Source organism: Penaeus vannamei, chromosome 17 (genome assembly GCF_042767895.1).
Source record: "Penaeus vannamei isolate JL-2024 chromosome 17, ASM4276789v1, whole genome shotgun sequence".
NCBI lineage: Eukaryota > Metazoa > Arthropoda > Malacostraca > Decapoda > Penaeidae > Penaeus > Penaeus vannamei.
Genome location: NC_091565.1, coordinates 5,570,191 through 5,582,690, shown reverse-complemented (window position 1 = coordinate 5,582,690; position 12,500 = coordinate 5,570,191). Strand labels below are relative to the sequence as shown.

General features: G+C 40.2%; 2 protein-coding genes across 2 annotated transcripts in view; one reads left to right on the top strand and one right to left on the bottom strand.

The window, feature by feature from the left end:
* Nucleotides 1-5,164, top strand: part of Tl (toll like receptor) — a 39,662-nt gene extending 34,498 nt beyond the window's left edge. Inside the window, exons 2-6 of the mRNA XM_070131812.1 lie at nucleotides 497-2,599; nucleotides 2,862-3,012; nucleotides 3,143-3,279; nucleotides 3,480-3,746; nucleotides 4,026-5,164. Coding sequence (XP_069987913.1) covers nucleotides 575-2,599; nucleotides 2,862-3,012; nucleotides 3,143-3,279; nucleotides 3,480-3,746; nucleotides 4,026-4,226 — 2,781 coding nt within the window. The 5' untranslated portion in view covers nucleotides 497-574 and the 3' untranslated portion in view covers nucleotides 4,227-5,164. The remainder of the gene's footprint in view (nucleotides 1-496; nucleotides 2,600-2,861; nucleotides 3,013-3,142; nucleotides 3,280-3,479; nucleotides 3,747-4,025) is intronic.
* A 757-nt stretch (nucleotides 5,165-5,921) lies between these two features.
* Nucleotides 5,922-12,500, bottom strand: part of LOC113805520 (uncharacterized) — a 9,221-nt gene continuing 2,642 nt past the window's right edge. The window contains exons 3-10 of the mRNA XM_027356520.2: nucleotides 9,395-9,572; nucleotides 8,867-9,041; nucleotides 8,088-8,244; nucleotides 7,474-7,635; nucleotides 7,139-7,338; nucleotides 6,930-7,018; nucleotides 6,397-6,557; nucleotides 5,922-6,201 (exon numbers count right to left, since the gene is read on the bottom strand). Coding sequence (XP_027212321.2) covers nucleotides 6,017-6,201; nucleotides 6,397-6,557; nucleotides 6,930-7,018; nucleotides 7,139-7,338; nucleotides 7,474-7,635; nucleotides 8,088-8,244; nucleotides 8,867-9,041; nucleotides 9,395-9,572 — 1,307 coding nt within the window. The 3' untranslated portion in view covers nucleotides 5,922-6,016. The remainder of the gene's footprint in view (nucleotides 6,202-6,396; nucleotides 6,558-6,929; nucleotides 7,019-7,138; nucleotides 7,339-7,473; nucleotides 7,636-8,087; nucleotides 8,245-8,866; nucleotides 9,042-9,394; nucleotides 9,573-12,500) is intronic.

Here is a 12,500-nt window from a genome sequence, read left to right as displayed (position 1 = left end):
CAGTTTTATGTCTTTTTCCAGCCATAACGAGCGTGATGAGATGTGTGATTCATATGGATTCATATTTTTTCTGCTGACCCCCTGTATTTATGATAACCTGTGCTATTGATAATGGAAATACATATATTCTTTCGTAATTTGTGACGTATGGCGGTAACACGTGACGTGTATTTCCGACGCGTGACGCCGGATGTCCGCAAGGGAGTTTGGGCAACGCGATGTTCCGAAAGGGCGCGCGCCGAATGAGGGAGAAGAATGAAGCTCTTGGTTTTCCATCTTTTGTAAATTTTGATTAAGTACTTTCGCTTTCACGGCCTCGTTTTCTGTTTGTTTTTTATTCTTTTTACGCTTACCTTTTTTTTATTGATTTTGTTTTTTTTACTATCATTCCTTCCTTCCCGCCCTTTATGTGTGTATTTGTTTGTATATTCTCGTACTCTTGTCCATGTATCCACCGCAAGGAGAACTATCACCTAACCCCCTCCCCTTTCCGCAGGGTGTGTGAAGGAGCTGCGATGGTGCGTTCTGTGAGCCCCGAAGCGGAGCCCAGCTGATCCCGGCAAGCGTCCCCAAGATGAGCTCATGGTTGGTCCTGCCCGCCTTCCTGCTATGGGGGTGGGCGGCGGGCGGGGTCACACTTTCTCTGTCTTGTAGGCGTTGTGAAGGAGGCCCTGGCGGGTACACGTGCCCCAACTCAGAGAGTGCAGAGGCGTTTGTGCTCAAGACACTGCCAGATCAGGTTCTTCATGTGGAGTGTCGCAACAATATGGGGGACTTTTCACTGTTGAAGAACTGCAATTTCACCTCATTCAGAAAGTTTGAGTTTGAGAGATGCCCACTGCCTGGCGTGGCGTTTGGCGAGGTATTTCGGAGGATTGGAGTGCCAAGCAGTGATGTGAAATACCTCAGCTTCACGGCAGGCTCCTGGAATGCCTCCTCGGGTCTGGAGGAATGGCACCTGGACTCCCTCACAAACCTTCAAACGCTACAGCTTGTTGACAACAACATCACTTCCTTCCCGCCTGCTCTGCTGACGAATACTCCCAAACTCGAGTTCTTTCGATTTATAGGAAATCGCGTGGGCAGTCTCCCGCACACCATGTTTGCAAGCACACCGAATCTCGTCATGGCAGACCTCGGGAACAACGAACTCACCAGTGTACCTGAAGACCTCTTCGCCAACCTCACGAAGCTGCTTAATGTCAGTCTCTGGAACAACCAGTTGACCGATATACAGAGAAGCTTATTTTCGGATATCCCAGGGCTCCGATTTTTAGACCTGAGAGACAACTTCTTGAGTGGCTTCACAAATAGGCAATTTCAAGGAATGAAAATATTAAGGAGACTAAACCTCGGAGGGAATAGAATCAGCAGTTTGAACGAGGATTCATTTAAGGATCTCAGGAGCTTGGAAGAACTCGAGCTTCATTCGAACTGGCTTGAAAGCTTACCCACAGGCATTTTTGACAACCAGAGGCTGATGAAGAAACTTATCCTGAGAAATAACAGTTTAATAAATTTGCCACAGAGAATATTCCAAAAATGCGAATCATTAAATATGCTTGATCTGAGCTTCAATCATTTGCAGTACATAGAAAGATTACAGCTTCCCAGTCCGAAAACTTCTCTAACATATCTCAATTTGGGAAGCAACAACATATCCTTTTCCGACACTGGGGCCCAGTTTATCCCGTACGACTTCCCTCTCTCTAACCAGTTGGAGCTGCAGCACATTTTCCTAGACAACAACAGGATCAACCATATTCCTACGCCATTAAACAATTTGTTTGTTGACCTGAAAACCGTCGACCTTTCTGGAAACTTGATTAGCTACTTGGAATTTCTCTCCATTCACTTCGTGTCGGACGGCGTCAAACTGAACTTGAAAAACAACCAAATTAAGGCAATTAATCTGCGTCGGTGGAAGCATTTTCCGTTTAATGAAATGATCAAGAATGTTACATTGTCACTGGAGGGAAATCCATTTACATGTAACTGTATACTTTACATATTTGCAACGATTGTTCAGGGAAAATTGAATGAACATAGTAAAACCTCATATCAGATATTAATTGATGATGCTGATAAAATAACATGCACCAGCTTAGAAGACCGGCAAATGCATGTGAAGACCCTCGATTTAAAATTCCTGACATGCAACCTGGACTTCTGCTCGGACAACTGTACTTGTTCATGGCGTCCAGATGATGATATGTTGACTGTAGACTGTTCTTTCAAAGACATGAAGGAAATTCCCATGCCGACCAAGGACATGTACCAGCTCAAAACAAACTATTCCGTAACCCTAAATCTGATGAACAACAGCCTGGCAAACTTCGACGGCCTCGACCATCCCTTTTACACCAGACTGGCTAATCTGACCATTCCCTACAATAAAATCTCCCACATCAATGAATCAGACCTTCCAGGCAACTTAAAAGTCCTGGATGTGCGAGGGAACAACCTGACCTTCTTATCAGACACCACTCTGGACTACCTCAATGTGACCGACGTGGTACTCAGCCTTGGAGATAACCCCTGGACTTGCAATTGCGACATGATCGACTTCTTCACCTTTCTGCAAGTCCCTGAGAGGAAGGTGACTATCGGAAATTCGTTGTTTGTTTCATAAAAGATGTAAATTGCGTTTATTTCGCCTGCATTTTTATTTATTTCAAGCACAGCCTCTTATAATATTTTGCTTTATTGCAGAAAATCATTTGAGCTTCCTATATAATGAAAGAAGTAACAATAAAAAATGGTAATCACAATCAGCTTACTCAAATTTCATATAAAGTAATAAAGTAGAAGACGACAACTAACTTTTTTTTTTGTATTTTACAAGTAACTTTGCTTTCTAGGTATTAGACTCCAACAACATTAAGTGCGCCAGTGATGGAGAGCTGCTGTTGAGCATCAGTGAATATACCATCTGTCCATCATTCAGAAATCCCATGGTTATCGTGACAATCGTGCTCATCACAGTCTTCCTTCTCCTGTTTGCGGTTCTTGGTAAGCAGTTTAGTTTAAATTCCTGAACATGGATTAGAAGTGTAAATATTTATGATAATGAACTTCATATGACGTTTTCTAGTCTTTGCCACAGTAGACATTGGTCAAGCAAGTTAACCTTTTGTCCCAGGTACGATGAGTTTCTACAAATACAAGCAAGGCATCAAAGTGTGGTTGTTTACCCATCGCATGTGTCTTTGGGCCATAACAGAAGACGAATTAGATGCTGATAAGAAATACGATGCCTTCATCAGCTATTCTCACAAGGTACACATACTCCAGTTAACCATTGACTGTTACATGTGTTAGTAATTTATACTTGTGGGGCAGTTATATTTCTTCGTTTTCTTTCATTTTAGATCACAAATATTCAGATTGTAACAATTTATTTATTTATTATTAAGGAAATTGAGATCAGTTATGGGCGAAGATGGTTCACACCGATAATGATTATTCCTAATTTCTAGGATGAAGAATTTGTCAACACCGTCTTGGTGCCAGGACTGGAGTCAGGCAACCCCAAGTACCGCATTTGCCTTCACTACCGCGACTGGATCCCAGGAGAATACATCCAGAACCAGATCCTGCAAAGTGTAGAGGACAGCCGTCGAACTATTGTGGTGCTTTCGTCAAACTTCATCGAGAGCGTGTGGGGCCAGCTGGAGTTCAAGGCGGCTCACTCCCAGGCACTGCAGGACAGAACTAACAGGATAATAGTCATTGTGTATGGCCAGGTTAGTGGGGACAGTGCTTTGCTTAGTGTGTTCTTGGTTTCTAATACTTGTGAGCCATGAATGCAAGCAGTATTTGAACAATTGATTATCAGATTTTTATCCTAGGTATTGTAGATAGGAGTGGTTTGAAAAGTCGCCTTTGTATTCTTGGTAAAAAAAACAAAAAAACTCAAGTTGCGCATTGTAGAAATATATTGTAAGTCTGGGAACTAATATTCAGAGATCGGCTAATAGGCCTACATTGCCCACATTTTTCCTGTAACAGCTATGTCTTTTCAGGTTCCTCCCGAGAGCGAGTTGGACGAGAAGTTACGATTGTACATCTCCATGAAGACCTACGTCAAGTGGGGAGACGCTAAGTTTTGGGAAAAGCTTCGGTACATCATGCCACACCCACAGGAACTTATACAGAAGAAACAGCAAAAGAACAGAAATGCAGACAAGCTTGAACTTGTTAAATCAAACTCGAAAAGTGTATAACTGAAGTTGAACCCAAAACTTTTTTTCCGTGTACATGAGTAGCTGGACTACCGTCTTCACAGTGATGACTTGTTCAAAGAAAGTGTTCCAGATATGAAAACATATATTGACAGATGAATATATATTTATTTAGAAAATTATATGGACTTGTTCCCAACAGTTCCTCAGATAGTAGGAATGTGGATATAAATGTTGTATGCAGCTAAACTTCTTACAACATTGACTTCGTACCATTGGTTGTAATTTGCCACTTGGCTGTGACCTGTATTGTAAACCAGGTACATATGTATATAGCAGGTTTATGAATATGTATATCATTCACCTTTCATTTTCATCTACAACTGAAGTGATTCATTAAACATTGTTCATGAGTATGATGGTCTTGTATCTTTGATATTTTTTGATAAAACTATTGGATTTTTGTACAAGAGACGATGGAAAAAGCAAATAATTTTGTTTACAAAGGAATCTAATTTTGCACAGTAACAGTGCTTTCATTAAATTAAATTTCAAAGTGTGTGCTTCTGTTTCAGCTTTTGATACTGGGACTTGCATAGGTAGTGCCGAGTAAATAGCTGCTTGAAACTAATTTTCTGCATATGACTCCTAAGGATAGGATGAGAATGGTGTGTGTTAAAGAGCTGTGGTCAGTAGATTTTAAAATTCCGAAATGGTGGAAGGTCTTTAAAGTTATTGTTACGGTATACAGGACAAGTAACTTTTAAGCTTGAACATGCAAATTTCTTGATAGTTTGACAACGTGAGCAAGGGAATACCACAATGCTCCATAGATGTGGAAAATGCTGTAAAGCAAGGCCATTCATAATTGCTTTAAGGCTTTCATCAAGGCTTCCAGTATTATCCAAGCAAGGGACCAGTTAACGACTTTTCTGTAATATGGGCAGGACCATTATATCCGAATAAAAATATGAAAGACTTGCAAATATTTTATTGCCCAAGATGTGAAACTCATTGTATAGTTGTATTGTCAGCCAGAATATGGGAATTCAACTAATGTGTGATGCACAATGAGTAGCTTATATATCTTATTTTTGTACACAAGTTACTTGTGTCTACTATGAGGAAGTTTTACCAGGGATTCAAATGTACTCGAGTTAGAAATGTATACAAAATGTCAAAGTGCATATTTGGAGTCAAAACAGCTGCACACATTACCTCCCTAGTATATGCACGGCCAAGAATCAATATGTTTTATACCCAATTCTAGCTTATCCTACACAATCATGCAGATAGACCTTTATGACTCAGTGCTAGCGGGTATATAAGTTGCCAGTTCACCTACAGTTCACCTACTATTCGCTTGTGCCCATGATACGAGCTGAATCTCTCAGCAAGATCCAGACACCTCGGTTCAGTGACCGGTATGTAAATTCAATACCATACGCAGAAAGTTAGACCACGAGTGTAGTGGACATGCACTCAGTTGTAAAATCACCAACCAAAAGGGGAACACTAGATTGTGATTAAGTAGCAGACCACATGTAACTTTGTTTATATAATTTAAGTTTTCTGTATACACTCATGTTGCCATTGCTCCTTCGATCGAAATTACCCCCAGAATGGAGTAATTGGAGACTAACTGGAGAAATAACACTGGTCACTCACCACTAAGGGTCTCATTTTAGAATTAAGAGAATCTTCCAACTACAAATAGAACCAAACGGACAAGAAAACTTCTATTTGTAAAATGAATTTATTAAAATCGCATTATAAATACAAATCCACCAGCTAAACAAATGGTCAGCTAGAAAATAAAGCAAAACCTTTTCTTATCCCTTCGTCTTATTTGGGGAGAAGAAAGACGGTTGGACTATTTTCACTTTCATATAGATGAACAAAAGCACAAGAACTAGGATGATTATGATACACATTAACGCCATCACAGTTCCAAAGAATGTAGAGGCTGTGTAGCAGTTGCTGGAATTTTGGTTTACAGGAGCCGTAAGTCTAATGGCTGAAAGAGAAATGTGGAAAATGAAGACAAGTACACTCGATTTACCCATTAATAAGAATTTGTGAACTGGAAATTCGACTTAAGGGACATCACAAAAAACACAAAACAGAGCTAAAGTTTCAGTAATTACCTATATACACACAGGATAAGCACATCCTATATATAACTAATACAAAGGCCTTGGGTAGCACTTACTCTCCGCGCCTGATTCGTCGGGCATGTACACCTCTATGCTGCGGTAGAGATTCACTCTGTCCAGCTCGACGGCGCCTTCGGTGTTGGCATTAGCGTCCTTCTCGACCGCTCGACGTCGCCGCCTGTGCTCTTCCGGCGAAACACGGGGGTTGAAGGCCTCGCTGGCAGGGGGAGGAAGAGGGGGCTCAGTTGCGCGATAATGGAGGGGGTGGAAGAAGTCCGTTTTATCTTTTCTTTAGTGGGGATTAATGTCGAGTGAAATAAAAATGATTCCTCCCTTTAAGCTATTGCAGTACAACCCTGTGCTTCTACGGAGAATAAAAGATTATCGCCTGAGCTCGTCTCAAAATCAACTCCATGAGAAAGTGGAAAATACAAAAGGGGTGCAGAATATAATGGTAAAATTACATTCTAAACTAACTATAGTTGCAATTGTCGACAAGGCCTTTTAGCAGGCAGCTTAACTGAAAACGTACTACATTATCCAACAATATGTAACACCTAAACCATTTTAAGATCTTGCTTCAGCTGACCTGCAAGGCGGCGTCTCCTCGCATGCCTTGTAACAGACTTGGACATCGCACTGAATGACAATCTTCATGGAGGTTGGGAATCTGAAAGCCTAGACAGTACACAATAAATATAAATAATCGAATGGATACCTGTTGCATTGGGTATCACCTAAGCAGCTTTCAGAAATTTTGTCTTGTGTCAAGCCTAAGTACTACCGGGGGAAACTAACCTTGAAGTGTGCATAGTGCAATGTAACCATATCTCCATTTGGCGAATTGTGCTTCTCTTTGTAGAAATGCGAAAATATTTTGGGCTTTACCGAACACCCATTCTCGATCACAGTGGCTTCTCCACTGAATACTCTAGCCGCGGCAGACACGTCCTTGTGGTCGCTCGTGTCCCACTCTATACGGCTCTTTTTCTCCCCTCCTGTCGAGTCCACGCATTACGAAAGAGGCGGCTTTAGTTCATTATAGCGAGGCCCTTTTTCGTGCGTATGGGTGGATTATTTTAAAATATCAAGTTTATGAAGTCAGTAGGTAAGTACCCTTCCCCCAGACGTACCATCGACGGCGTAACAGGTGAGGATGTTGGAGTCAAACCAGTAGACGTTGTCGGAGAGGGTGAAGATGAGCGTCAGCACGTCGCCCACATACACGGACTCGTCGTTCAGCGGCGGCGCCTGGGGGCCCTCCCCGCGCTGGATCTCCATCCACATTTTGGGGCCTAGTTTGGTCAAATAAAAGTTAGTTTACGAGGGCCTGGTTTAAATAAAGAAGCCAAACATTTCCAGTAGGCATGTTAATGGGGAGTGATTATATAGCGAGAGTTAGATAATGGAATGCATCCTTAAAATTCACATTTTTCAAAAAATTCCTTTTATTAAGATATTCACATCCTTCGACAAAACACAATACATCTCTTGACTACACACAAACCAACATATTGTAACAAGACCATTCTAACAAAGAAACAACTATAACAAGATTACACGAAAGAAAAAAAAAACTAGATCATTATCACAACTACAAAATTACACGAAAAAAACCTAGATCATTCTAACAAAGACAAACTAAAACAATATTACACGAAAGAAAAAAAACTAGATCATTCTAACAAAGACAAACAACTAAAACAATATTACACGAAAGAAAAAAAAATCTAAACTCAAACGCCACCCGGATGTGTGCTGGTGTGAAAGGACGACTGCAGATCGCGCAATCCCAGATTCCATTCAACCGTCTTGTTGTAATCGTCTGGTCTTTCACATCTCACGATCACGCTGGTATCATCCTCTCCTATTATGTCTCGGTCCCACTGAATGACGAGGCGGTGCTGGGGAAGGGAGGGCTTCATCAGTTTATGGGGAAAATGGGGAGAGAAAATAAAGAGGAAGGAAAAAGGAAGGGAGGAAAGAAAAACAGAGGAAGGAAAAATAAAAAAAGGAAGGAAAAGGAAAAATAAAAAAAGGAAGGAAGGAAAGAAAAATAAAAAAAGGAAGGAAGGAAGTAAAGAAAAATAAAAAAAAAGGAAGGAAGTAAAGAAAAATAAAAAAGGAAGGAAGGAAAGAAAAATAAAAAAGGAAGGAAGGAAAGAAAAATAAAAAAGGAAGGAAGGAAAGAAAAAAGAAGGAAGGAAGGAAAGAAATATAAAAAAAGGAAGGAAGGAAAGAAAAATAAAAAAGGAAGGAAGGAAAAAAATAAAAAAGGAAGGAAGGAAAAAAATAAAGGAAGGAAGGAAAAAAATAAAAAAGGAAGGAAGGAAAGAAAAATAAAAAAGGAAGGAAGGAAAGAAAAATAAAAAAGGAAGGAAGGAAAGAAAAATAAAAAAAGGAAAGAAAGAAAGAAATAAAGAAAAGGAAGGAAGGAAAGAAAAATAAAAAAAGGAAGGAAGGAAAGAAAAAAAAATGATTAAAGAAAAGGAACTGGCATATATACATACAAAAAAAAAGTCTTACGTCAATGATAGGGTCTGTAAAGGTGCGTCCGTGATAGATAATGGTGTGTTCCTGGTCTCCACAAGTCCCATGCTTGAGCAGAATTTCCGCCTTCCAGGAATTGTGGCCAGCGAAGAGAAGACACTTTTCAAAATTGTTGTGTGGATAGATGTACCCGTGGAAAGGCACAGAAAACCTGCATGGGCGGGAGACAATACATGGAGAGATGTTCAGATACGCAAATAATGTATTCAAGGCTTTAAAAAATGATAAATTTCAATAGATCTTTCGTTATCTGGAGTATTTGTTACATGCTTTCAAAAGAGGATGAGACATTTCTCAGATGAATAACGTTAACCACAAAAAATCACTTTTGAAACCCCATTTCGAATAATTGCATGCATGCTACTATGAGAGCTAAAGCATCAAATTGTACAATAGAAAACCACACAATAATACTATTTAAATCTTATGCTTATCAAGAACACGCATAATTTCCTCCCATTTTGTTACCCTAAAGACCCGAGACATTGATCTAAGTCGACTTACTTGAAGGTAACAAGCATGTGCGTTTTCAGACAGTCCACGTGTGTGTCCTCAATTCGCCTCCTGGGATTGGCGAGGTACCCAGTGTGCGGCAGAGAGCTGGCGGGACCGGAATACTGTGTCCGGGTGTTGTGGGTGTTGTGGCTGTAGTGCACAGGGCCGCTGCCGCCATCGTCAATACCTGCGTAATCAACAGGGGGCGTATTTTTAATATGGAGGTCTAAATGGTGCTAGTTTTAATACACGTCCATCTGAATATTCTGTTTCGTTATACAGAACATTATACAAAAACGTACTAGGAAGTATTTTGAGTTTGAAATACGGAAGCAGAAGGGTTCAGTTAGTAGAAAGAGGTACTCTGCAGGGTTTAAGATCGTAGCAATTTTATAAAGTGAGGGGCAATCGGAGTCCCTTGGACTCTCGTTCTTATAGAAATCGAAGAACTTCCATAATTGTCTTACCATCTTACCAACCAGCATAATTATTACCATACAAAATGTATTTGCATGGTGTTACAATGTCTTCCATTTTCCGGTTCACATTTTAGAAGTACCATCCTCGGATCTGCCCTCATGAAGGTGTGCACAGAAACTGCAGTACACGAAATGGAGGCTTTCTTTCGCCTTGAAATTGCTGACGGACAAATGACTACTGGTCTTGGGCTGCATTGTCGAGTATTCCCCCAAACAATGGCAAGACCCCGGTTCAAATCCCTTTTGAGCTAGCTACAATTCTCGGACAACAGCCTTTATGCCATCGACGACCAACTAGAGGAGCTTAATTAACTGGGTCAGTTGTGATCCACTAGTGCAGGAAGTTCTGTCCACCTAAAGTGCGTTCAGGAACCCGAAGCTCAATAGTCCGACAGGCATGCTCTATACCTTGGGTGAACAAGTCCATCACCACGTTATGACTAAGATGGCCACCCTTCTCCAGCAAAGTAGACGGCTATAGTCCAGCTGATAATGTCCCCATACAAAGCTTTGTCTTTTAGTGAAGACAAGATGTCAATACAGATACGGTAATGACACCGTTAACCGTGATCACCAGGAGAGGGTGATGATCGTGTGATGATCGTGTACAGTGGTGATACTGACAACGAATTTAGTGAAGTGTGTAATGAAATGTTCCCCTAACACATGAGCATTCAAATTTGGCGTTATTCCTGGTGGGGGATGTAAAATTTGCAGATTATAATAATGACAGTCAGTGCTTTCAGATATCAAAGTATAACAATTATTACAAGTTAAGTATATTTACTCCTCAGGAAGAAGTCCATAGCGGGGAGGTCTTTATAATGGGTCAATTGTCAGGTAGAAAGGATCGTATAATCTATGAATTTAAGACATTACATAGTATCACATAGTCTTTTACCTGTGAATGTAGTGTTATTACTGAGTAATACGTATTAACGTCATCAGGAATTGATTGGCCAATTCTTGAAAATAGTCTTGTGGCTATTTTCAAGAATTTGCATATTTTGTTTAGAAAAGCACCTTGTAAATGGGTTGTTCTACTATGAGTATTTCTGATGTAATTCTACAGAACCTCAGACGATATCACCCTACCCGTACCCAGCAGAATAACCTTGTTTTCATAATGTGACCCTGTTTACCACAGAGGTCCAGTGGAGCTAACATAACCTGCATTTAAGGAGTTCTCAACTGAATGGAAACATATTAGTGTGAAGGCTGGTTTAAAACAGTGCTAAGAAAGCTGAACATTGCAGGATTTCATGAATGTTAGGGTACCACAACTGATGCTTACAATACTATGTAAGTGACGAGTTTGGGCAAAGTAGCAGCAACACTATTAGAAAAACCGATTAATCTTTTTAATCCTTAAGTAATTTTAATGTAACTACTTATCAAAACTGTAAAATCCATATAAAAATGAATACCAAGGGACCTCATGTCAAAATTTAACAATTCATTCCACCACACATTTTACCATGCAGCAGCTGCAACAAGGGATACATTGGAGACAAGAAATGTGCTATATGAATTGAGAAGTACCCATTATCATAGTTCTTTTTGTGCCACATGAGAAGCGCCATTGTCTACGGTTTGGCACAAGTGTATTAGATGCCCTAAGGAAACAGTAATGGGTCTATCAATTGTATTTTCCTATCCCTCCTTTCATGGCTTTTTAATTGGACATTCGCCTGCAAGGTTGGGTAGAAAGTTAGGTTAAAACTGTTAATTACAAACAAATTTTAATCAATTTTCTAACTAATTAGATAATTTGTAAATTTTGTAGCGTCTTAATTTCACTTCTGGAATTATGAAAATTATTTACTTTTGATAGTCATCAATGTCAACCACATCTAGTTTGTACAGCAGCATTGTCGGCTACTCCTACAGTGATAAGGATGTACTCTGGAAGCTAACTAAAGGCTGCACCTATTTCTCTGCATCAGCCAAGCTGTACCTCCACGGTGACTTACCCTTCTAGAACAATAACCAAAGAGAAAGATCAGAGTACAACATTCTCTATGGTAAAGAAACTTCTAGTTAAGATTCTTAGAAGCTAGAGGAGCTCTTCAGTGACATACAATTAAATTAGTACCATGGGTTTTCTAGCCACGATTTTTATCCCGCGACCTTTGCTGCAAACAATTCCAAAATTCCATCTATATGGAAGTTGAATCCTCATGGTCAAGAGAAAGTTATAACATGGTAATATTGGAAATGCAACCCCACGCCTAATTTAAAGAATCTGAGCTTACCATGTCTTAGAACACCTCATTCTATGATGGTTCTCTTTTATACCATTTTCTGCGCAAATTGATAATAACGAAGTTAGAGGGTATAAAATCCACGATTTCCAGGAACCACGGTAACCTTCCGCCTCCAGCGCTTCGACAAAATGACAAGTTTTTAACAGCGACAGGAAATCGGACGTATTTGTAGCAGATGACGTATGCGAGGGAAATCAAATGAGCCAATTAGATTCGTGTGTGAATGTGGCGTGGACAGACACTCAAGAGAACCAATCAGATAGAATAGATAGGAATAGATCACGTATCAATATAAACTGGGGCTTGGAGAAGGCAGTTGAAATTCAAATCAGTTCCATCATGGCTAGACAGTAGGTTGTGAGAAAAATT